Source organism: Bombyx mandarina, chromosome A1, assembly GCF_030267445.1.
Source record: "Bombyx mandarina strain Sakado chromosome A1, ASM3026744v2".
Classification (NCBI taxonomy): domain Eukaryota; kingdom Metazoa; phylum Arthropoda; class Insecta; order Lepidoptera; family Bombycidae; genus Bombyx; species Bombyx mandarina.
In genome coordinates, this window is record NC_143234.1 from 17,249,507 (window position 1) to 17,275,985 (window position 26,479).

The 26,479-nt window shown below is 38.5% G+C and overlaps 2 protein-coding genes across 3 annotated transcripts in view; one reads left to right on the top strand and one right to left on the bottom strand.

Annotated features, from left to right (window-relative positions):
* The window catches only part of Sbf (SET domain binding factor), a 75,765-nt gene that overhangs the window by 14,460 nt on the left and 34,826 nt on the right, over positions 1-26,479 (bottom strand). For both annotated transcript variants that reach the window (XM_089739965.1, XM_089739964.1), the window contains exons 13-31: positions 14,147-14,282; positions 13,550-13,671; positions 12,944-13,041; positions 12,379-12,544; positions 12,121-12,226; positions 11,281-11,415; positions 10,966-11,134; positions 9,925-10,067; positions 9,216-9,373; positions 8,124-8,278; positions 7,671-7,836; positions 6,757-6,888; positions 6,179-6,284; positions 4,182-4,333; positions 3,602-3,750; positions 2,931-3,129; positions 1,855-1,990; positions 921-1,103; positions 314-484 (exon numbers count right to left, since the gene is read on the bottom strand). In XM_089739965.1, the coding sequence (XP_089596091.1) occupies positions 314-484; positions 921-1,103; positions 1,855-1,990; positions 2,931-3,129; positions 3,602-3,750; positions 4,182-4,333; positions 6,179-6,284; positions 6,757-6,888; positions 7,671-7,836; positions 8,124-8,278; positions 9,216-9,373; positions 9,925-10,067; positions 10,966-11,134; positions 11,281-11,415; positions 12,121-12,226; positions 12,379-12,544; positions 12,944-13,041; positions 13,550-13,671; positions 14,147-14,282 (2,782 nt within the window). The remainder of the gene's footprint in view (positions 1-313; positions 485-920; positions 1,104-1,854; positions 1,991-2,930; positions 3,130-3,601; positions 3,751-4,181; positions 4,334-6,178; positions 6,285-6,756; positions 6,889-7,670; positions 7,837-8,123; positions 8,279-9,215; positions 9,374-9,924; positions 10,068-10,965; positions 11,135-11,280; positions 11,416-12,120; positions 12,227-12,378; positions 12,545-12,943; positions 13,042-13,549; positions 13,672-14,146; positions 14,283-26,479) is intronic.
* Positions 18,262-26,307, top strand: LOC114241020 (uncharacterized). The gene is made up of 8 exons (XM_089739725.1): positions 18,262-18,321; positions 18,445-18,600; positions 18,976-19,137; positions 20,306-20,488; positions 23,349-23,450; positions 24,129-24,284; positions 24,780-24,941; positions 25,998-26,307. Exons 1-8 carry the CDS (start codon positions 18,262-18,264, stop codon positions 26,166-26,168), a joined length of 1,152 nt encoding a protein of 383 aa, XP_089595851.1. The 3' UTR covers positions 26,169-26,307.

Below are 26,479 nucleotides of genomic sequence, written 5' to 3' on the forward strand. Positions count from 1 at the left end.
TATGTTTCTGGGTGGTCCGCCTTATTAGAGGACATACGAAATTACACCTATTAATTATGTTATATACTAAATGCTATGCTGATACTATGCTATTCTATAATATATAAGTATACACACTTCGATAGGACAGTGTGTTAATAGCGAGCAAGCGTTTCACTCGCGTGTCCCTCGTATCTAATACCAGATAAACCTTGAACTATCAAAAGACAACTAAAAACCTTGAGTTACCCAAATTAAATTTAGTTTCTGTTTATTTTGCCTATACACGAAGAAGGCAAGGAGAAGGTAATATTGGTGCATGCGCGGCACTCACGAGTCGGTTGGTGTCGGCGCGCTTGTCGTCGGCCGCGGTGATGCCGAGCTCCGCGCGCTGCGCCTCGCTGTCCAGCAGGAAGGTCCGGAAGCGGCAGGACACGCTGTGGTACGCGACGAACCGCAGGTAGTACTCATTGAACTCGAACGCCAGCGGGAACTGTTTCTGTAGCTGCGGACGAGTTACTGCACGTTACCTTTCGAGGTCGTAGTGGCCTAAAGGATAAGACGTCCGGTGCATTCGTATGTAGCGATGCACCGGTGTTCGAATCCCGCAGGCGGGTACAAATTCTAATAAAATACGTAATTAAAAAATATTCACGATTGACTTCCACGGTGAAGGAATAACATTGTGGAATAAAAATCAAAACTCGCAAAATTATAATATGCCTGAAGCAGTAATGTTTTTCGGTTTGTAAGGCGGGACAGTCGTTGTAACTATACTGAGACCTTAGAACTGATATCTCAAGTCGGGTGGCGGCATTTACGCTGTAGATGTCTATGGGCTCCAGTAACCACATACCACCAGATGGACTGTAAGTTCTTCCACCAGCTATTCGTGTTACAAAAGGCAAAAGAGTCTAAATAAACAGGGTCAGTCTGTCCACCTGATGTACAGCATCCAAGAACATGAGGAATGTGGGTGTGAAGCCTTGTTGCGGTGTGGCTCCGATGTTACACCGCTGCTGGAACTTGTGCCCGAGGGCCAGCCACTCCTTCTCGACGATGATCCGGAACCCTTCCAGCGTCCTGTAGTAGGGCTCCAGGCAGATCTGAGCTAACGATGATATCTGAAACGAAAAAGTGTTGATAAAAAATAATAATGAAACGGTTCATCGCTTCCACGGACCGCTTTCGACCGCAGACAACTATATAAAAGCAGTAAACGTTCACGGACCGCGATGTTTTCGAAATATTAAAAATGACGGTATTAAGTCATCCAATTCTTTGGTGGTAGGACCTCTTGGGAGTCCGCACGGGTAGGTACCACCACCCCGCCTATTTCCGCCGTGAAGCAGTAATGCGTTTCGGTTCGAAGGGTGGGGTAGCCGTTGTAACTATACTGAGACCTTAGAACTTATATCTCATGGTGGGTGGCGCATTTACGTTGTAGATGTCTATGGGCTCCAGTAACCACTTAACACCAGGTGGGCTGTGAGCTCGTCCACCCATCTAAGCAATAAAAAAAAAAAAAAAAACTGATAATTATCAAAACAAACTTGGTATTACATAATAAATAATAAAAGTCATGTACCATGTGACTATATAAGAGAATACAGATATATAACCTTTTTGTTTAAGCTCATCGATAAGTTTACGCCAGCAAAACGTAAATTGTATTTGTAGCTGTGTGCTTAGGGCGAGTTTTTTAACGTTCTCGATAGCGTAAAAGTTAACTGTTGGAACAGCGCCCCTAGCGGCAAACGTAGGCATACGTTTCAACTCCATACAAATATGAGTTAACTTTTACGCTATTGAGAACGTTAAAAAACTCGCACTAAGCACACTGAATGCCAAAACGGTAAGATTATTATATACTACCTGTGCAGTGACATCCCATCCGTCTTCCAGGGATAGCAGCACAGATGAACCTTGCACATCTAACAAGTCCACCACAGCACCAGACAGTTGGAACAATTGTCGGAGCTGCCACAGCCAGCCAGACTCTTCCACTTGTCTATAATGAAAAAAACAAAATGTGTGCAATTCACACGTGGTAGAAGTGAAACCTTCCAAAATTTAAATACAATTATCCTAAACGTCTTAAGTATATGTAAAATTTTGTCATTAGTAAATAATTGTAAGGTAGCGCCCTCTGTGAATTGATATTTTAATTTCACGTATAATCCTAAATTAAAATTCACTACAAGAGCTTTCATACACACGTTAGTATTAAAAAATCTCACAGATGGCGCTGTATTAAATAGTATGTATATTTCTGTCTCATTCTTTGCTGGCTTCATCCTACACATTTTTGTATTTGTGTCTCTTACCTGTCGTTTTTTCCGTTGCATCCGGTTTGAAATCACAACGATTCTAAAGAAGTTTTCATTTCAAAAAATATATTAACGTTTCATTGTTCAAAAAAATTTAGAAGCATTATCAATTTTTTTTACTCAGCTTACTGCCAATCCTTTTACGCAAGCAGTCTTTGGGCTACTCATACCCAAAAAGCAGAGAATGCCCTGCGTATATAATATAATAATATCTTCAGGGCGTTGTTGAGACTTCCACCGTATTGTAGTGCATCAGGCATGTTTGCCGATGCACACACTGATGACTATTTCGCGATAATGCGTAAAAAGCTGGCATTCATTATTCGTAGAGTAGGAGAAAGCACCAACAACGTCTTGGGGGTATTAGCAGAAAGACTGGATGGCCCGACCCTGGGACGCAGTTGATAGATTTATTTAAATACTAACATAGTTCTTAAGTTTTTTGTAATACTAACACACTATGGTGTCTTCAAATAAGAGTTCTATTTATTTTATTGTGGTGCTTCGAAATATACACGTAATGTGAATTGTATTTAATGCTACCACCGCGATTTTAAAGATTTGGATTAAAAGACTAGAATCCAGGCCATTTATTTAAATATAAAAAAAAAAAAACAATACCTGAGGAAGGTGGTGGAGTCGAGTGCGGGCGCGGAGGGCACGGCGCACCGCATGAGCTTCTTGAAGGCGTGTCGCGTGTGTCGCGTCTCCGGGTAGTCGGCCGGCACCGCCTCCGCGCCCGCCGCGCACCCCGCGCCCGCCCCCTTCTCGCCCACCACGTACAGCGCCGCGCGCCGCGTCACGCCGCCCTCGGCCGACACTACGCACGCAAACACTTTTTTTATTGCTTAGATAGTTGGACGAACTCATATCTACAACGGAAATCCGCCACCCACTTTGAGACTTAATTTCCAAGGTCTCAGTATAGTTACAACGGCTGCCCCACCCTTCAAACCGAAACGCATTACTGTTTCACGGCAGAAATAGGCGGGGTGGTGGTATTTACCCGTGCGGACTCAAAAGAGGTCCGACCACCAGTGATTACGCAAATTATAATTTTGCGGGTTTGATTTTTATTACACGATGTTATTCCTTCACCGTGGAAGTCAATCGTGAACATTTGTTAAGTACGTATTTCATTAGAAAAATTGGTACCCGCCTGCGAGATTCGAATACCGTTGCATCGCTAGATACTAATGCACCAGACGTCTTATCCTTTAAGCCACGACGTCTTCAATACAATAACGCACTACACAAGCACGCTTGACGTTCCCAGAGCACGGTATACTCACTGGAGTCGAGGTCCGCCGTGGAGAGTCTCTGTCTGGGCGCGTACAGCTCGAGGTGCGAGGGTTGTCTCCGGTCCTTCAGCGAGCCCCAGCGACCGAAGGCTCGGCCTCCGCTGGTGCCGCCGCCCTTCCCTCCGCTGTTACGTAGCACGCTACAAACATGCACACACCGCTCTATGAGTTCATTGCTTGTAAAGCCACCAAGTCTGTTTCAAATACCATTTTACTGTGTTTTCGTTTTTCTGGGATTTATGAGGTGTTTCTTTTCAATTTTAAGCATTCAAAAAGAAACTACAAGCAACGGCGGGCTGGCATTAGCCGATCACCATACGAATAATAAATATTTCAAACCAAAACAAATTAGGCACAACCAAGTTGGGAATTTCTTTAACTTATACAAAAGTAATACGTTCTTTTCTGTGCCCTTTCATATAAGGTTAAAACATTCAATACGATAAAAAAAAAAATAGAGGAAATATTGTATGACCCTCGGCTCACAGTTACAGTTACAGTGCGCTACCTACTGTGCCACCGAGTCAATTATAAATAAGGAGCCTGTGTCATATTTGTTAAGTCCAAGTACCTCAGCGTCCCGGCGGCCTTGGTCAACAAAGGCGTGTGGGTAGGCTGCTGTTCATCGCAGCACAACAGGAGCGAGTCCAAGCTCAGGCTGGAGTCCTCGAGGTCGCCTCGCGACGCCGGAGTGCACGCCACTAGGGTTGCTATGTACCGCTCCTGTCAAACACAAAACGTTAATAGAATATACCTTAGTTAAATTACTTATATGAGGGTAGATTACGTTTTGTATACAATATATAAGGACGGACTTTTTGGCGGGAACGCGAGGAGTGAAGTTGTGTGATTTGTTTTATTTTGTCTATTTAGTGTTTCTTCAGGTTTAAATGTGTAATAATGGTGGTTTATTAACCGTTTAATATCTGTGAAAGTGCACAAATGTGGGAAAATGAAACAAAGGCGCTGGACGTAACTTCTCGGGATCCTCCAAAAAGTCCACTGAAAAAATCTTAGTATAGTAATCGGCAAACTTCTTGAGCAAATGACCTTGACTGCGCAGAACCGAATTTTAGATCACTTTGGTGGTGAGGGTGAGGCGCGACGGCAGGGGAAATCGTAACGAGCGCGTTATTGGTAGATCAGTCGAACCTTGCGTCCCGCACCGCGCCCTCATTCCGCTTGCTCCCAAAAGTACGCTTGCGTACAGTGGAAAGTCTATCGTTATTAATCGTTAAGTTATTTGTTATAATTGCTTGTGGACTTTGTTGCCATTGCTATTTGTTGAGTGTTTGTTGATTTTTTATAAAACATACACTATGCCGTGACAAACTGGTGTAGTACTTAAAAGAAAGGGTAGAAAATTTGTGTACGACGTATATTGCTTCTTTATAAAACAGGGGAAGAATGATATGGAAAAATTAAAACAGACTTCGGAAGCAACAAAAACATCAGTGAGTACTGTTAGGTGCATTATTATCGAAGCTAAAGGCTCTGGCTTGCTCGCCGTGTTTCGGACTCCGGGTAAGAAAAGATCAGGGAAGAAGAAAGTTACCGGAATGGATAGTTTCGTTCAATCTGTAATAAAAAGATGTAATCATAATAACTACATAACAAGCAGCGAAACTCCGTACCGAAGAAAGGCTTCGAAAAATTTAAAGAAGATATAAATTTTAATGGCTCGGAATGAAGCTTACGACGGATTATGAAAGAGCTAGGCTTCATATGGAAAAAAAGAACAGAAAATAATCGGAAGCTGGTAAATGAAAAAGTAACATTCGATTACTACGAATCGAATATCTTCAAAAAATAATTAATTATAGACAAAAAAGAAGACCGAATCGACCGAGTTGTAAACTACGCCGATGAGCCCTATGTCGACTCATCACGATGATAGCGACTCGGGTGATGAAAACAGTGATGATGATGATGGTCAAGATTATGATAACGAAAAAAAAATTACAAATACCAGCTTCGCTTCAACTGAACCATAACCTGGCAACAGCTCTAGTTTTGACTTAATAGAAGGAATATCTATTTTACCCCAAGATTAAATTATTACAATTATTAACCTATATGTTTTGTTGATGTTCTAATAAATATATAAATAAATACATATGTTGATTTTAATAATTTAATAGCATTATGACGCAGAGTAAGTAATGTTTTTGCACGTGAGTGTACCATGCGCAAACTTACCCCCACTACGTCAACAAATGCTCAAGAAGTTTGCCGGTTATTATAAATGACCACCATTTTACTGAGATTAGATTTCATCTCATATCATCTCATTTAATTTCATCCCAGTTGATTAATGTCTCAAATTAATCATTTTCATTTCATTTCACTCCATAACATCATTTTTCATAAAATTAAGAATATACATTAAAATAAGACATGACTTAAAGGTCTCAGTTACCAGGTCATAAAATCTCTTAAAAAAAAAAAGTATATAAGGACGAAAACTGTAAAGTATTCGAAACATTGAAAATAGTATAATGAAAATAAAAAACGCTAGATTAAATCGTAAATATGGATTTCATTATATATATAAGATTAGATCTAGACCTGTTCTAAGCTGGATGTAGTCTCCGTTCCACTTTGGGTGGTACCCTGGGTTTGATGGGTAGCCTTTAGCATACCCATCACTCCTTTGTGATGTGACGCCGAAGACCTGACAATCAATTACACAATTAGACCATAGTTTTATAATCGAATTGAAGTCACGAAAAGTCAATTATTATTCAATAAAAAAATTACTATTGCATTAAAAAGTCTAGGATTTTAAGTGATTACTGTATTTATATGTAGTTTAATTCTTTCTTCTATACTAATATATAAATCTACAGTGGTTTTTACGGATGTTTCGTTATACTACTGAACCATGCATCCGATTCACTTGAAACTTGGTATCCATGTAGAAAATACTTGTACTTAATGGATACGCTAATATTTATATGAGTGTTGGACTCCCTACACTAGTTGCGGGTGCGTTAATGATGAGAATCTTTGTGGGGGTGAGAAATAATAATGTTAATTTTAAATGCCCATTGAAGCGGACGGGTAAGGCTAGTTATAACATAAATCTGATTGTCAAATCAACAATCCCGACAGCAACGAGCAGCGAATTACGGATGCGCCCGCACCTGGCGAGCAGCGCGTGCGTGCGCGGGTGTCTCCACGTGACGAGTGGCAGGCGGCCCTGCCGGTAGCAGCGCGCCACGCGCCGCAGCGACTCGTCGCCGATGCTCTCTGGGACCGGGATCACTGCCGGGTAACTGCACAATCATTCACGATTATTATACATCTTCTATGAAAAAAAAAATGAATTGCTGTTCGTTAGTCTCGCTAAAACTCGAAAACGGCTGGACCGATTTGGCTAATTTTGGTCTTGAATTATTCGTGGTCCAGAGAAGGTTTAAAAGGTAGATAAATATGGAAATGTTCGGAATTAAATGAAACTAACAATTTTGTTTTTCCTTTGATGTGTCGTCCCCCATCGGACGGATTCCTTTTGTTTGTTTCAAGTTTATTTTATACAAAAGTTTAGGTATTTTATTTATCGATTGAGGCGCTACGAAGTCTGCCGGGTCAGTTGGTCTTCTATGAAAAAAATGTATGCGTTCCTAAATCATTCATCGGATCTAAAGACATTTAGTTTAGTTAGGGTTGGTATATAGGTCATAGTACCGTCAACGGACGACAGATGGCGCAGGAATAGTTCCAAGAAATCCATGTTTTTTATATACAATTATAAACGACAATGTATTTGTGCTTATGTAAAGATTATTCTTCTAGTCTATTGTTGAAGGCTGAAGGCTGCAACCTCCAACTCGTGGAGAGCTGTACGCCTTTGTAAGACCGACTAGTGTCGTTAAAACAGTAAGACTGTTTCTTCAGTGCTTTTGCCGTTTGTATTTATATTATAATAATATCGTAACCTTAAACTTTTCAAGGTCGCTCTGTTCCTTTACAAAGTATTGAAGCATAGGTGACAAACTATAGCTTATACGAAAACTCAGAGATTGTTAAAGTAAAGCACTCTAAGATTCCCACTAACCTTCTACAAAGAGTGTACACGGCGTTAGCATGCGCGAGTCTGAAGGGCGGTGAGGCCAATCCCAGTCTGGCCCAATCTTTAGCGTAGATACGTTCCCGAACCCTCTCCAGCGTCCGGGCTGCGGGAGCTTCCGTCGGTTCACTGCTACCAAGATCTAACTCTTCCACTGTAGACAATGGCAAGATAATTATTATCCATCCATCTACTGGTAGTAGGACCTCTTTTGAGTCCGCACGGGTAGGTACCACCACCCTGCCTATTTCTGCCGTGAAGCAGCAATGTCTAGAACTTATATCTCAAGGTGGGTGGCGCATTTACGTTGTAGATGTGTTAAGATGGCTCCAGTAGCCACTTAACACCAGGTGGGCTGTGAGCTCGTCCAACCATCTAAGAAGAAAAAACACAAACATCCAGTTATTTTTACAATTAGCTTTTGGAGTTGAATACACTTACACGATAGAGTGTCAGCGGATAACGAAGACATGAGTGGGGGGGAGGTGAGTGACCTCGCGTCCGCAGAGGGCAGCACGTACTTCTGCCGTTTCGAAGGTTTGGGTTTCAAGCCGGCCTTCCTTGCTGTCTTCAATAAGGTCTTCTTCGCGAAACCTCTGCATTTTAAAGCTTTAACTTAAACTTTTCGATTACATTTTTTATTTTTAATCTGCCAACTATACAGTGAGTATTCGACGGTGTGTACTTATCTTCAAATTTCAACTTATTTCAAACAATTATACTCCTTTGGCGGGATTTAATTATTTACAAAGTCAACATTCACGGTTTTTGGGGTTTTGTTAAATGTATACATATATATATATTAATACGTGATGCGTGATGAACTTTGTACCCCTTTTTACGGAAATTGCGCGGACGGAGGAGTATGAAATTTCTCAGTTATAGAGAATATAGAGAAGTGCAGAATGTTAACATTCTTTTTAATTATGCACAAAAGTCATTAAATCGATAAAGAAAACATTGCACAATCTACCATTTATATACATACACATATACTCTCTGTCTATTGTCAAACTTTTCTTATTTTTGAAAGTCTGTGGTCCAATGAGAATGAAAAAAAAATGAGAATGGATTAATATTGTTCGTCTTTAATATTATTAGTCTATGGTGTAGTCTTGGCGAAATCTGTGTTTGACAATTTCAGCCATAATAATGATCAAACTTATAATTTCAATAAATTATAGTCGAATTTCGACTACAGAGGGACCACTAGTATTGATAATGTAACGTTTGCAAAACAAGCATGTAATCAATTGATAATAATATGATCTTAGTCATAAGACAAATATTTAAAAAAGCAATTGAATAATGTTTGAATTGTGTTAGACCGTCGCTTATATATATTCAGGCTTGTAACGAGGAAGGTTTCGTAACAACTAACTTTAAAGTATTGTTTGGCTTGGCGGTGAGATTAGTGTTGATAATGTAACGTTTGCAAAACAAGCATGTATATAATAATGATGTAGATATGTATAGACCGTCGGTTATATATATTCAGGCTTGTAACGAGGGAGGTTTCGAGAAACAACTAACTTTAAAGTGTTGTGCTTGGCTTGGTGGTGCGCGGGCGGCGGCACGGGGCGCGGCGTCAGCGCGAAGTGCAGCAGCGGGTGCTCCGGGTGCCGCAGCCGCGCCAGCTGCTTGCGGAAGCTCTCCGTCAGCTCGCTGCTCACCTCCTCGTCTAGAGCTACCTGATAGATGGGGCACAACAGATTTTTGTTTGCATGTACGGTTGGGTGTATTTACGGCGCAACCATTAACATGTTTGAAATTGTCGTGGCCTAAATGATAAAACTTCAGGTGCATTCTTATCTAGTGATGCACCGGTGTTCGAATCTCGCAGGCGAGTACAAATTTTTCTAATGAAATACGTACTTAACAAATGTTCACGATCGACTTCCACGGTGAAGGAATAACATCGTGTAATAAAAATCAAACCCGCAAAATTATAATTTGCGTAATTACTGGTGGTAGGACATCTTGTGAGTCCGCACGGGTCGGCACCACCACCCCGCCTATTTCTGCCGTGAAGCAGTAATGCGTTTCGGTTTGAAGGGTGGGGCAGCCGTTGTAACTATACTGAGAACTTAGAACTTATACCTCAAGGTGTGTGGTGCATTTACGTTGTAGATATCTATGGGCTCCAGTAACTACTTAACACCAGGTGGGCTGTGAGCTCATCCACCCATATAAGCAATAAAAAAAAAATGCTCTTCATTAATATCTTCTACACGACAATTACCTTAATGAGTTGGAATGTTGCGGATCTGAGCTGCAGGCCGTCTTGCAGCGATTGTTCTAGATGCGGTATGTAGTGCGTCCGTATCGCCTTCTCCCTCGTCAGCGAGCACAAAGGGAACGAACGAACTACTGTTTGCTCGCAAGCTGAAAATCAATTTTATCTACACTGATGGAATGACCCTCCTGTCTGTGGAGCAGTATGTTGACATAATACTTAAAAATTTTATATGTTTAAGTCAAGAAACGATGGAAATATTGGTAATTTGTTGCTACATTATTTGCTTCATGCGATAATCTTCAAAATAGTACATTTTCGCTTTATTGAATCTGAAATATGTATGTATCTAAATAGCATTAAAAGGTTTAAATTCCTTTTTTGACCTGACATTCTATGCTACCAAATAAATTTGACGCAAGATAAATGTAGCCCATAACTTTTTTATTTTATTGCCCTTGTGGGTAGACGAGCATACGGCCCACCGTCGCCCATGGACCTCAGCAATGCCAGGGTCTGAGCTAAGCTGCTATCTACTGTTAAGTACTCTCCATAATCCTCGTTTACATACACGTCATGTCATGACGCTCGGGAAACACCGTAAAGGGCAGCTCATTCCAAAGCCGGATGGTAAGTGGCAAAAAAGATCACTGGAGAACGCAGGGGGCTCCAGGTAGTATGGATGAACTCCACTCCGGTGTCGGGCGGTGCGATGGTAAAAACGAGATGATGAGATCGTCTCAAGTAATTTCAGAGCACTCCCCATGGACCATACGGTACACAATATAAAGAGAACCGAAGTTTGCCACGTACCATCCGGCTATGTAATGAGCTCCCCTCCACGGTGTTTTCCGAGCGCTGTGACATGTCCTTCTTCAAACGAGGCTTGTGGAGAGTATTAAGCGGTAGGCAGCGGCTTCGTTCTGCCCCTGGCATTGCTGAAGTCCATGGGCGACGGTAACCACTCACCATCAGGTGGGCCGTATGCTAGTCTGCCTACAAGGGCAATAAAAAAAAAAGTTCCAGGTGCCATCTAGACCAAGTTACCGAAAGGGTCGGTGGGCGTTCCCTTGAAAATGAGTCTGTAATTGGTGAGGAAGAGCGCCCCCTCCGCCGGCAGCAGCGAGGAGGGCCGGCCGTCGCACACCAGGTAGGCGCGCAGGGCCGGGCCCGACACCGCCTCGCCGCCCACCAGCACCGGGGACACGATGCGCGGCTGCAACATCATCATCATTCTCCCGGTCATCATTCTCGTCGAACCCGTCGCTTGCGACCAAGGGCTCGGCGAGTAAATTAACTCACAGACACAGCCTACTTCCTACCCCAGTTCCCCGACCGCTGGTGTAGTGGGTCGCGCGTTACCTTCTGCACGGGGGGCAGGCGGCGGCTCTCGCGCGCCACGGCGTCCAGCGTCTCCAGGTGCATGTGCACCACGCCCGGGATCATCTGGTGCAGGCAGCGCACGTGCTCCGCCGTCACGCCGCCCTCGGTGCACACCTGAAGCGAACACACTAATTTTACAGTCGGCTTTTTTGTTTGCGTAGTCCAGTGATCTCACTTTAGATCAATATTAAGGCAGTTAATAATTTGATTTTTGCAACTCCACTGACGTTTCTTAATTCCTCTCTCTGTACAATATGAGTAGTATTGCGATTAAAACACCGCTACAAAAGATACAGTCCACTCTTATTATTATTTATTTATTAATGTGAAGTTTGAAACTTTTAAGAAACCGCCAAACAATTTTAAATTTATTTCTGCTTCTAAGTGAACCTTACAACAATCTTAGTGTTGTTACGCCGGTAGAGTAACGCCGTCTATCGCCGAATTGCCGAAAGAATATCGAAAGTACTGGTAAAATCGAGAGGTACAGCGCCATCTATTGTCAGATAGTAGAAAACACATCGAAGCTACTCGACTTGCCCAGAATGGACTCGATAAATCTAGGGATGTCGTATCGACTATAAAAGGATCACAGAGATGGCACGCAGGCAGTTAGTAATCGGAGCTATTCGAAGCGAAACAGCGAACTGATCACCTGAAGCGAAGCGGAAGAAGTGAATTAAGAATTTTAAGGTGTCTTGTGAGTGTTCTAAGTGATAAATACAGTTTTAAGTTGTACTTTGGTGAAACTTTTATTTATCACGAACCCCAGCGCGTGGTAGTGTTAAATAAATAATACGAATTACTTTTAATATTAACCTTATCAACGAATCTCGAGACCATTTTGATAACGTTATTGCCTGCCTCCCCCGGGTCGGCCTCCTCGAAACCTGATTCGGCGTCCACGCTGTCTGATTCTGCGACACTAGAAAATACGAAATATGACGTCACGCAATTGATTTTTACTACTACATTTTTAATCATAGTTGTGTCCCCTTAATTGTCCCCCCGAAATTGCAATAGATTGTTTTCATACATATTAACACTGTAAATTAGATATCTGGAGGTATTTTCTACCTGTTGGTGATACTATTGCTGGCTCTGTCGACATCGTCGCCTCGGACATCGGCTCTCCTCCCGGCGCCCTCTAGCGGCAGTAACAAGTAAACCATTCTGTTCGCGTAGTGTATCGCTTGACTGTATAAAGTAGATTCCTCGCTTGCTATTAGTTCTTTTTGTTTCTCTGAAAAAAAATGAAAAACATATTATTACCAGAATACGATTATATTGTCTTGGAAATACTTCTAATTACGTCCTCGCGTTTTTACAATCACATCAGCCGCCAACAAAACAGAGTTCATCCACACAAACTGGAATCACTGTGTTCATTGTCAATGCGTTCTAAAGATATTCAGGTTTGGATATGAGGAATCACGGTGTTCCTCAAGCGCTATGACATTTCCATCTTCCAAATATATTTTAAAAGGAGTCCTCAGAGGCTGGCAACATTTTGACTATGTCATTGAGATTCCTACTGTGCTTGAGCGACGCTAATCGCTTACCTCAAAAACAAAAACATAGTATACTTACAATAAAACGTAAATTTTGCATTACGATATTTTAGGGGTATAAATGAATTTACCTGGTGACAAACTCGGCCATAATCTCATCTGTTCGGCTGCTATCTCTAAAGCGCTCGGCTCTTGAGCTTTCAGTAAAGATATGTAATCTTCGTCGTCCCTAAAATGACAGTAAGCTACGTTAAAATAATCTATGTAATATTATTTTTATTGATTAGATGGGTGGACGACCCGCCCGGTGTTAAGTGGTTACCAGAGCCCATAGACATCTACAACATAAATGCTGCCACCCACCTTGAGATATGAGTTCTAAGGCCTCAGTATTTACAGTACAACGGCTGCCCCAGCCTTCAAACTTATTTCTTACTTACACTTATTTTACTATTTTATACTTCGATCAATAAATTTTATATCGTACTACTGTGGCGGTAGCCATCATACAACACAAGATATTTGACAGGTGCCTGAATCTCGCTTACGACATTTTCAACATAAGCTTGCATATATACAAGTTCGGAAAAACAATATTGGGACCGTCAGTCAACCGAGCAATATCACCCGCTCGGTGGAAGATCTTCTCTCCGTCGTATACCTACACTACTACTATATTATACTACTCAAATTTACACTTATTTTCTTGAAAATATTTTGTAGACTAACAAACTCACCTTGGAGTAGGGACTCTTGGGTGATGTGTAGGACTGGGTAAGTACAACGCTTTTATGTCCTTCTGCACGTCTTGATAGAAAGCCGCCTCCCAAAACTGTTGACTCGTCCATACCGGATGTTCCTTGTAAATAAAAATTAACAATTTAGCTAAAATGTATTAATATCAGAGAAACGAATTTAATCTGATATTATGAAATGTTGACCCTATAATTATTAGTACGTTTTTCTTAAGTTGACCTGTATCTATTTATGTAACGGAATCTTTGAGTGTAATTTTTACCAACTCCAAGACGTCTGATTAACTTAAAAAATTATCAAGTATTTCCGATAACGATAAAATAATCTTATGACTTTGACCAAATATTCTCTCCAGGATAGCAAGGAATGTTTTTGATTTAAGTATTTTTACTGGTGGCGTGTTGTAAGCCCACACGGGTAGGCGCGCTGCGTCCTCTTATATAGTGATCGTTGACGTCGTAGTGTGCTGATGATGCGTACTCATGGTTATCGTTGTGTGTGTGAGCGCATCACAATGCAGCGTTGTAAGTAAAATGTAGCATTGCTATAAAAATAATAATAATCAAAATTATTTTTACCTGTATGCACATGTACGCGTACTGAATGACTCCGGTGCAGAGTTTCCTGCAGTAGGCGGTCGCGAGCGGCAACATGGCCGCCGCTATCGAGTGCTCGTCTATGGCCGTTGTCGATTGCAAAGCGCAGTTCATTAATCTGTAATATTTATCAACTGGTCATTTGACTGACTCGGTGGTGCGGTAGTTAGCGGCCCTGACTCTTGCGCCGAGGGTCACGGGTTCGATACCCGCATCGGGCAAACATTCGTGTGATGAACAGGTTTGTTTGGTTTCGTCTGGGTGTCAATTATCTATACATATATGTATATATTTAAACGTATATAAGTATGTATGTCAGCCTCTGGTACCCATAACACAGGGAACCCTAAATTGGGGTCGGATGAACGTGCGTGATTCGTTCCCAGTTATTAAAAACTAGCGACCCGCCCTCGCTTCGCTTCGGAAACATTAAAACACACATAAAACCAAAAAAAAAAATAAAAAAAAAAAAAAAAAGTAGCCTATGTTCATCAGGGACAATGTCGGCTTCTAATGGAAAAAGAATTTTTCAAATCGGTCCAGTAGTTTCGGAGCCTATTCGAAACAAACAAACAAACAAATCTTTCCTCTTTATAATATTAGTATAGAAGTATAGATTTATCATTCATGTTACTTGCATCTTAGATTTTTTTTTTTTTTTTTCCTACCTAAGCTGAGAGCCTTGAGAGGCTATATCAGCGTAACCCTAACTTTAGTAGGTGAGCTCACGGGGCTCAAACCTGACGATGTTGCTAACGCGAACCCTAGCAAGAGTCGTGCTTCGCAGAATCTACCACCGGATCGGAAACGCGACCCACTGAGAAGATCCGGCGAGAAACTCAGTGGGCTGTGTCTGAGAGTTAATTTACTCGTCGAGCCCTTCGTCGCAAGCGACGGGTTCGACGAGAACGGTGACCGGTGCTTGAAGTACCTAAAAGCACCGTTAGTGGATCGGGAGGATCCGAGATAACGTGTTTTGGGCGACGTCGACTGCTTTCCATTCTGTCCGCAGGATCGGGAATGGCATCTTAGATTTATGATTGAAACGATTTATACCAAAGGAGGGTTATAATTTCAGCTTTTTATTTACGTATGGATTTTTTGTTTGTTTTTATATGTGTTGTTGAATCTGTTGCTTCGTAATTTCTGATGTAGAGTAATCCCGCTTAAAAACGGTACTCCTACGCATTTTCATATTACGCGATTTCAGTCCCTCGTATAACACGGGTATTCCCCATACAAAGCTTGTATTTCGCGTAACTTTGACCATTTTTTCAATAGGGTTGTTATAAAATTAAGTTAAATCAATTTATCAAGTTTAAGTTCCTGGTTTTATTATTATAAAAACATTGGGTATATTGTATTATATTTGTACAAGCGTTTTATGCGAGAATAATCCTACAACGCGTTTCCAATCTACCGTGTTCTAGAGAGGATTACTGTATTTATTTAAGTAACTTTTGCAAACCAGGTGTCATTGGTATATTGTAGCTAAAAACTATTTGACGATATAACTTTGACCCCCTGAATTATAATATTAACTAAATTTTCAAGAGATATTCAAATAAATTCAATATTATTCTTCAGTTAGGTACATATGTTATAAAACATATGTGACAATATAATGTAATTCAAACTACATAATATATGGTTGTTTGCTTTAGTTTAGCTCAAATTTATAAATGCTTACTTATTGTAAAATTATATTATTATAAAGAGCCCGGAAGCTTAAAATAATTACGACAGATTTTTCTATATATGTACGTTTTCAAACGATAATTAACATTTACAATAATACCATTATTGTGTAGATACAATCATTACGACCTTTTAACACGCCACGTTTTATTATAATAATAATAAAATATTTTATTTTCGAATACAACGTCCATCATTCAATATTACATTTGAACAGTTCAAATGACAACAAAATGTGTATGTACACTGATTTGTATTTACTTATTTTGTTATTTATTTGTTCATACGAATGCAATGATAATATGATTGGTATGATAAATGCTTTCAATGGTATTAAAGTTTATATCGATCATGTATTGAGATGAGACAGATGGGGAGAACAGCGGGCGATCGAGCATTGTGGCTAGAGATGGGTCGTACTAGGTAAATCTAATAGGTCCACCTGTTCCTAATCTCAAGAAATACCTTATCCAAATACTTATCCTATCCTTCTAATCTAATCTCCCTAATCTCATTCACAATCAATACTTTACTTAGCAAGCAATCTCAATCTGCCTATTCCTAATCTCACGTTCTGAGTTCGTTATTAGGATTTGATTAAAATGATCGTTGGATCGTTATTTGAATGATTAGGATTAGACATTTAGAGATTGTGAGATACGTTGCAACGTAAGTGAGTGAGATAGCGCAGGAACAGGTGGGAGAGTATGCTGAACATTCGATTTTATGTTTTAAGAATATGAAGATTAGGTGGAACAGGTGGATTATACACATTGACAAAATGGGATTAGGTGCAGCCTAATTTCGTAAAATACCTAATACTCGCGTCTGTTCTAATAAAGCCGTTTCATCTCTAATTATGGCATAAAAAAAAGGAGCGGCCTATGCACGGGAAAGGGCTGACGATATGTACATGATATCGTTTTTCTTTTTTAATTAAAGTAGTTTATTTAGAAGACGAAACTACTTTTTGGAAGACAAAAAACTGATTTAGTTTATGAATAAACTTTAGAATCCGAAAAATCTATATTTGAAATTATAAATAACTCTATTTAAAGATGCGTGCAGAAACGATTAGGAAACCTGATCTTAGCAGCTTGCCTTAGTAGTAATTTTCAGCATCAACTAATGAATAAACAAACGACTGAATTTCAAAATAGAAACTCATATTTTTTTATAAAATTCATTTCAATTTATTACTACTACTAGAATTTATATAATATTACAAATTTATGTTCCAAATCGTCAATATTGTAAAATGGAAACTTCATAGGTAAAGGCCTCTCTAGTTAAGAATTATGATTACGAACATCGCACGTACCATAAAATTTTAACTATATCAAATCACACAGTCTTCAAGATACTTCAAGTGCTCGCAAGATATCTAAAAAATAAATGGATTTTTTTGTTTTTCTTTTTCTATCTGTATTTCTCCTTTAAAATTTTGAATTTATAAATCAAGGATTAATTTAACCAAATATTATTAAACTATAAATTTTCTTATGGAACAATTGTTCAAAAGCTGTTCGTATAAAATTTTGATCTACTTACGTAACGGCGAAAATTCTTTATTATGAGCATAATGAACGAATAAACTTATCCCTATAAGCAAACTATAAGCAAGCACGTTAAACTTTTTATACTAAGAACTCAATTATAGTTTATACCTTCTGCAAGTATCTAATACATGAAGCAAAAACTTTGTATCCCTTTTTACGAAAATTGCGCGGACGGAGGAGTATGAAATTTTCCACACTTATAGAGAATATAGAGAAGAAGTGCACAATGCTAATATTTTTTTTTTAAATAATGCATAAAAGATACATTAAATCAATAAAGAAAACATTACTTACACACTACATACCATGTATTTGACGCACACACGCATGCGTATTATTTATTGTCAAACTGTTGTTCTTGACGTCTGTGGTCAAATTGAGAATAGATTAAATATTGTTTGTCTTTGTTAAAATTTTTATAGTGTAGTCTTGGCGAAATTTGTGATTATAGAAGTATAAAATACAATCATAATAGTGTACAAACTTACAATTCCAATTAATTATAGTTGAATTTCCACTACTGCGGGACCTCTAGTACATATAAATGTGTACATGTAATGAAGACATAAATCAAAACGGACATAAAATTACATTAAATGTTGGAATATGAAAATTATAATTGTTCATTACAATGCAATCTTTTCATCTAAACTATTTAATAAATACGTTTTAATAACTTTACGAATAATTAAAATTTAACTAACAAATACATTATTTGCCAATTGATTAAATCATTATTACCGTTTGACACGGTATCAGAAATTGGTTATAAAATAACAGAATATTTCTAAACATTTTAATTTGTTCGTTGGGCAAAGGCTATTTAGTTCGTATATCAATATGATTTGGTTTTGGATTTTGACCGGGATTTTGGCTTTAAGTGCTGCCGATGAATATATCGTAAGAAAAATAATTTTTGTACAGTTTCCCCTTACAGGACGGACACACATTGGTGCAAAAGCTAAAAACAATCTAGCTAAGATTATTCAGATTTACCCCTGCTTATTTAATTCGATTTTATAGGGTCCCGGAAGATGGCTTATCATAAGCGTAGAGAAATGTCCCGAGGACGAAACTTATCCAATAAATTTCGAGATAGCAAAGAAAAAGGTAAATCGAACTCATGATGGATTCCATGGCAGCATGATCCTTAATCAAGCTCTGGACGATGAGTTTGGGGTAAGTCGTAGCTGTAAGTGTTAACGGATTAAAGGATCACGTGTCAAATCTAGATTTTTTATAGATATAAATAAATAGCTTATATCTATAAAATATTTTTTACTGGTGGTAGGACCTCTTGTAAGTCCACGCGGGTAGGTACCACCACCCTGCCTATTTCTGCCGTGAAGCAGTAATGCGTTTCGGTTTGAAGGGTGGGGCAGCGGTTGTAACTATACTTGAGATCTTAGAACTTATATCTCAAGGTGGGTGGCGCATTTAAGTTGTAGATCTCTATGGGCTCCAGTAACCACTTAACACCAGGCGGGCTGTCAGGTCGTCAACCCATCCAAGCAATAAAAATAAAAGTTACAAGAAACGAGCCTTTTCTTATAGATCAACATAGATATCTGCAAATACGTGGACGGGGGCTGCAAGCAGATACAGGTTTTGCAGGATGACTGCCTATGTTGCTTCGCAAGGAAATACGCCAAGGATAACTTAGAGAGAGGACTCACATTGGCCGGCATCGACCCGCCTGACTGTCCTATAAAACAGGTATTGTATAATAAATATTATAAATATAAAAAAGTAAATAGAAGAAATTTTTAACAGATTTTTCTGACATCCTTACTGCCTATATCTATAAAATCCTATATAATAAAAAATCATGTTTGTATGTATGATTCCCCTATGAGCGCTCCTAAATTATTAAACCAAATTATGACTGTGTGAAATTTGGTATTGTTGTAATTGGCACTCTGTGGAAATGACGAGGCAAGAGGGTTATGCGACTAATTATAAATTGATGGTTTTTTTACAATTAGCGACATACGTCAAAACATAACCGAAATTATTTGGTGGGGTATATAATAATTGATCCGGTGCTACGGAAATGAAACCGAGGGATAGACAGAATCCTGTATGACCTTTTAAATGAAAACATATTGAATGATAAAGACGCGTTACATGGTGATACCCACCCGTGTTAGCTAACAATTAGCAATACCGCCCTTTCCACTAAGTAAATAATTCATTAAAATACTAATTTTACAGCTTCGATGCTACTTCACGTCCTTAATATTTTGTTATTGTTATATCTATACGATTATCCGAGTCTTGCCTCGTCCTTGAGATGGTTCGACAACGCGTATCATGCACTTATTAATTAACAAAAATTTGGTACAGTATAAGAATTTGAATAAAATCATAATCGCATCATTCGAGACGAGTACGTACGCTCGTACCTTTTTACAAAACAATTCTAAAATCTTAAAACAAATTTTGATGAAGCGCCTTCAATTAACAAGTTAGGTCGAATCTATTTCTGCTCTCAAATCTATCTTTAGAACGTAATCTTGAAGACAAATACAACCGATAGTGAGATTATTTACTGGTGGTAGGACCTCTTGCGAGTCCGCACAGGTAGGTATCACCACCCCGCCTATTTCTGCCGTGAAGCATTAATGAGTTTCGGTTTGAAGGGTGAAGCAGCCGTTGTAACTATTCTGAGACCTTAGAACTTATATCTCAAGATGGGTGGCGCATTTACGTTGTAGATGTCTATTGGCTCCAGTAACCACTTAACACTAGGTGGGCTGTGAGCTCGTCCACCCACCTAAGCAATAAAAAAAAAGATGATGCATCCTCAAAAGTCAAAGCTGATTTTCCTTCATTATCACGAAGAAAAGTATATTTAGTATTTTAATTATTTTTTTTCATATAGGGTAGTTACGAAATAAAAGACTTCGTCATAGACTACGATGAGCTTCCAAATAACTCGATTTACGGGAGATTCATGGCCCGAGTCGAGTTAGTCGGCAAGGCCTTAAACAAACCCGACACCGAAGTCCTTGGCTGTATAATCCTCAATTCAGAATTCAACAAATGCGAAGACGACGAAGACGAATAACTAAAGCATAAAACTAAAGAATAATTGAAGTTCTACATTTATTTCTAGGGCACAGTTTTTATAACTGTTTTTGTTATATTTATGTGAATTTACTTTTGTAACATAAGAATTAGTTATTAATGATCTATTTTTTCACAATGGTGTTCGGAAGTCAATGGAATTCTCATCTGCTATTGTTGAATTTAGAGAATTAATTTTCAATAAAGACATTTTATTTAGATAGCATATTTTACTACAATTTATTTGTTTACCATTTACCTCCATTTGTGTATATAATATAAATTTCTTTTTCTATTGATTACCCACGTCATTTAGGGCTGCAGTAGATATTTTACTCAACAGCCACAAAACAAAAGGTCTGGACCTATACGTAAAGAGATTCTAAAAATTGGCATACAAAAACAACACGAGTAAAAATAAAAATGGCTAGACTGTTCCATTTATTAATTCTATAAATATTTTTTCTCCTACCTACGCCGAAAGTTCGATTTTCGTCCCGCTGTACAGGGAAGAAAGTCTAACTTTTCCTCCCTGGGTACTGACAAGTGTGCATGTGCGTTAGTGTCTACGTCTGCTCTCACGCACCTAAAATTCTCCGCCATTGTTGTGCTCGGGTAATTTGCAATATTGTGTTTAGTGTAAAAGTGAAATAAACAAAAGGCAATAAAATTTAATAGTGAAGTATTAAACAAAGATGAGTTCATCAGACAGTTCTTATTCAATTAGTAGTAGATTATTATAAAAAAACAGTTAGGTAAATTGTTTTTTTTATGAGTGGGGGAGCTCTATGTAGGCAGTTTGGTGGTGCCAAAATTTCTAATGAACGAGTACGAGTGTTAGTGGAAACTAAGTTAGGTATAAATCGCAAGTGTACATTTCTTTGTCCTTTGGTTTTGCATTTGTTATTATTTGAACTACAGTGATTTTTAACCACAGAGAAAGCCATAACCTTTACGTGGAAATTCCAACCGGTTAAGAGAATAAGTAGTACATGAATTAAAAAAAAAACTTGGATTCCCTATAAAATAAGAAACATCAATTTTCTTCTGCATAATTTGAGTGTAACGTAATACCGTTTTTATAAACGTTCTTATTCTGTGCTCAATAATTGTATCGTAAATTTAATTTAATGCTCCTTTTATTTATGATAATTAATATAATTAGCCTCTTGTGAGTCCGCGCGGGTAGGTACCACCGTCGTGCCTATTTCTGCCGTGAAGTCGTTAATGCGTTTCGGTTTGAAGGGTAGGCCAGCCGTTGTAACTATACTGAGATCTTAGAACTTATATCTCAAGGTGGGTGGCGCTTTTACGTCGTAGATGTCTATGGGCTCCAGTAATCACTTAACACCAGGTGGTCTGTAAGCTCGTCCACCCATATAAGCAAATAAAAAATAAATTAACCAAGCCAAAATTACTTGTCGAGTGGTCAAGGATGTAGAAGCTGCATTCAATAAGATGTTATTAAACTTCACAGCCAGCGACAATTTTCTGTAAATCGGCGCTATAGGGCTCAGTAATTCAGTACTCTTGTCTATCACTTTTGTCGTGGTATTATGATAATCATACCCAAACGTTTTCTAAACTCAGAGAATGTGAGATTGTCTTTGGGCACAGATGCCTTACCGTGATAAACTTCCACGCGATACATTTTTGTTTACATTTGTGTATGTATAATTTTTACTTATAAAATAATTTTTAAAAACGGTATCACGAAATTAAAATGAAAAGTGATGATAAGGTTTGACTTCTTGAACCATACTTTCAATTATTATGTGCAGTGGCAAAGAAAAACTATGACCATCGCGGACAATAGTAAAGACGGCTGATTAGTATCGGAAAACAGCTACACTATTGTTTTCAATATTTCTTTTTTGGATTCTCTATAAAAACCTTGTAAATAACAACGGCTTTTATAAAAAAAAAATAACACTTATCATCTACAGCAAGATTAAAAACCAAATTATTTATATATAATATTTGGTTATTACGAAAAGAAGGATTTGAATCTTTAAAAAAAATACCTATAAAAATCTTACTGTTGCAACAGTACGAAGGAATGTCACGTCATGACACGGAACATGGAAACGAAATTCAGACAAGTCATTTAACTAAAATGAAAATGTTCGATGCAAGCACGTTTCCATTGTCCAAAAATGAGAGCGAACCAAACTCGTTTCACCAATTTGACGAGGATTTCTAGACGGTATTTGAAAATCTTTATAGAGCTCGTAATGAAAACAATACCGTCTTTACCAATAAGGGCACACGGGGCCCGTGCCCAGGGCCCCTATTCTCGGGGGGGCCCGAAAGACCGACAATTTCTCTCACACGTTTATTCTCAAAACATTTTTGTCGGGCAAATTACACTTTTTTCACAAATCAGTAATCACAAGGCATATACTATGCCTATAATAGAAGATTTTGCTCAACAGAAATCCCGAAAGAAACCGTTATCGAAATCGTAACCAAAAAACCAGCAGTATTCTAATATCATTAATGACTAATTATATCATACTGTATTTGATTACTTACAATAAATGGTCATACTCAGTAAAAAAATGTTATTATAATTCGCTTTTTTTACTATCCAAAAGGGCCTCAAATTCTTGTGTGCCCAAGGGCCCCATCCTAGTTTAAGACGTCCTTGAATGAAAACTAATAATAAAAGACCCTTCAGCTATGCTGGTTAGTTAAGTTAAACCTATTTGAAATCCACGCTTCGTTGGTTTACCGTGTTCGATTACGTTGATAACAGAAATAGATCGGTATCGTGTTGTAGTTAACACGATATTCCAGTCACATTTGCGATATAAACGAGAAACGTGTGTCAGTGGAAATATATTCCACGTTGAAAGTCGCGAGTACACTGTTTTATTGTATTAAACATGATATTATTTTTATACGCTTCAATTTTAGCCGCCAGTTTTGCATTAGTGACTTGCTTCGGCGAAGCTATTGTAAGTCAATTTCTATAAACACGAAAAAAAAACTTATACTTTTCAAAATTAGAATCAAAGTCTCATTAAAGCGGTTATAATATCACATGGCCTTCGGACACGTTTCGTGATGAGATGACAGGTTGTCCATAGAAAGCTTCCTTGTATAGGGAAGGGTGGATGGTACAAGACCTCGCGGGAGGTCATCAATGCGGTGGACCGACCAAATTAAAACTACAGTGGGAGGTCTCCTAAATGAGTGCATCAGAATGGCCTTGAGCAAGCAGAAATGGGGACATCCTGAGACGGATCAAGTCTGCCCCTCCAACACTACATGACGATCACAACCACTCTGTCAAGAATGACACGATTGAGAAACATCACACGGCTCCAACAACAACCACTAAAGACGGAGCTACTTTAGACTTACTAAATACACTACCGATAACATTCAGAAATATAGGTACATTTCTATTGTGACATCATAACTAGTATACATCTTATGGATGGCAACCCTACATTGTGTTAACCATTTTATCTCCCATTTGATTTCACGTGTCTCCTCGTTACAGAATCGAATATTTAGGAATGAAACATAAAATTTACTGAAATTGTGTTTTCATTATTGTTGTTTCAATAGACTTAGGATCTCATGATCCACTAATGAACATTGACAATAATAAGCCTTAATACGTACAGGGTACCGGAAAATGGATGGTGCACAACATTGAGGATCTTCCTGATAACGAACAATACATGTTCAGACCTAAATGCCGCAGAAACAAGCTAAATAGAACCCACGATTGCTTTCGTTGCGAACTGGATCTAGAATTTGACATCGACAACAGTTACGGGGTAGGCATGAAATATTTATTGAAAACAAAATGTTTATGTTGTTAATGTGAGATCCTTCTCAAATTTGGCATGTGGTTAACGAACTTCGAGATTTTAATTAATTTATATTACTCACTAACTAATGCGCGCGACTCTGTCCGCGTGGAATAGTTACTTGGCATAACGCTAAATTTTACCTACCACTTCATTTACATAGAAAGTGAAAATATTTTAAAATTATAGAAGAGCTATTTATAACCCTATTTTGAAACATTCTTTATTGGCGCTCCACTTGTATTCGTCTTACCGTAATGTTATATAACTTATAGCCTTCCTCAATAAATAGGCTATTTAACACTGAAAGAATTTTACAAATCGGACCAGTAGTTCCTGAGATTAGCGCGTTCAAACAAACAAACTCTTCAGCTTTATAATATTAAGTATAGGTTAATATTTGCTCTTCAAATATGACCGGAACTTCTTCCGGATCTTATTTTGAGAATCGTTTAATTTCAGCTTTACATAGATGTAGAAAAAAAAGTTGACGGCGGTTATAAGCCGTACATGAAGATGGAATACGAATGTTTATGTTGTTTACTCAAAGAGAAGATGAAGGATAACTTTGAAAAAGCGTTGACGTTGGCCGAAATCGACCCACCGGACTGTCCCATACCGAAGGTACCTTCATGATATCATTTTTTATTTCATTGCCTTTGTAGGCAGACGAGCATACGGCCCACCTTGGTAAGTGGTCACCGTCGCTCATGGACGTCAGCAATGCCAGGGGCAGAGCCAAGCCGCTGCCTACCATTAAGTACTCTCCGCGAGCCTCGTTTGAAGAAGGACATGTCATAGCGCTCGGAAAAACACGCGGAGGGGAGTTCATTCCAAAACCGGAAAGTATCATTTTTCATTATTCAAATTTCATTTCGTAATTATTGTAATTAGTTATCGATTTAAATTGTACCTTATTCGCTACTCGAAGCTCTTATAGTGTGTTATATCATTTAGTAAAGTGTAAAGTTAATTTAAGTAAGCACTATTACTTTTTTTATTTGTTTCTTATTACATATGTGCATTATTAAAAACTTTCATGACTGGCATCATCGTGGATAGAGGGAGATATAAATAATAACTGAAAACAAATAACGCACTGTCAACCGGCCCTAAATTAGGATACCCTGTTTTGTAATGGGTACTAGAAACTGACATACGTACATACGTTTAAATATATACATATATAGATAATACACACCCAGAGAAAGAGCAAATAAACCGAACTGGTAAGAACAAATAAACAAACCAATAAGAACAAATAAATAGAGAATTAATTACACACAATCGTAAAACTAGGATTCTCTGTACTATGGGGACCAAAGACTGATATATATGTACATACTTACATAAATGTGTTTAAATAAACGCATGTACAGACATTAAACACAAATACAAAGAGCCAACAAAAAAATTCATCAAACAAATGTTTTCCCGATGCGGAAATCGAACCCACGACCCTCGCCGCGACAGTCAGAGGGCGCTAACTATTGCGTCACCAAATCAATAGATAGCTCGACTGTTCCTTTTTCAATATTAAAATATCGTTGTGTCCACGTTGAATAGTTTCTCACTTGTCCTAATACCATCCGTGTTATATCGGTACCAGAAAAAAAAGACAAGAAATAATAAGAAGAATAATTAAGGCCTGAAGTTAATCAGGTCACCGTTTATTTTCAGGGTTCGTACATAATCAAGGACTTCGTGTTCGACTATAGCGAGTTAGAGAAGACGGGCGTGTACGGTACGTTTTTAGCTATGGCGTACGTCACGAACCGGACGACCGAAAGCAGATTAGGCGGTCTCAAAGTGAACCTGGAGTTCGATAGATTCGGCTCTGACGATGATTAATATAATTTTTTAAAGAGGCATAATTTTTATTTTTCGTTGTTTCTTTTGGTGTATTTTACGTGAAAATTAAAATTATATGTAAAAAAAAAGCTGTAATTACAGAGATCTGATAATAATTAAAACTACTTTAACAGTTGAATCTCGGTTTTTTTATTATTATAATCACTATATTATTTCCGTATTTTAGTAAATTTTACCCTCATATCACTAAAAAAAATTAACCGAAATTAGCGGATTATTACCGCGATGCCCTTGGGATCCGGTTGGATCACCAAGTTTGGAAACCCGTGCTTTATACGTTCCAAAACCAT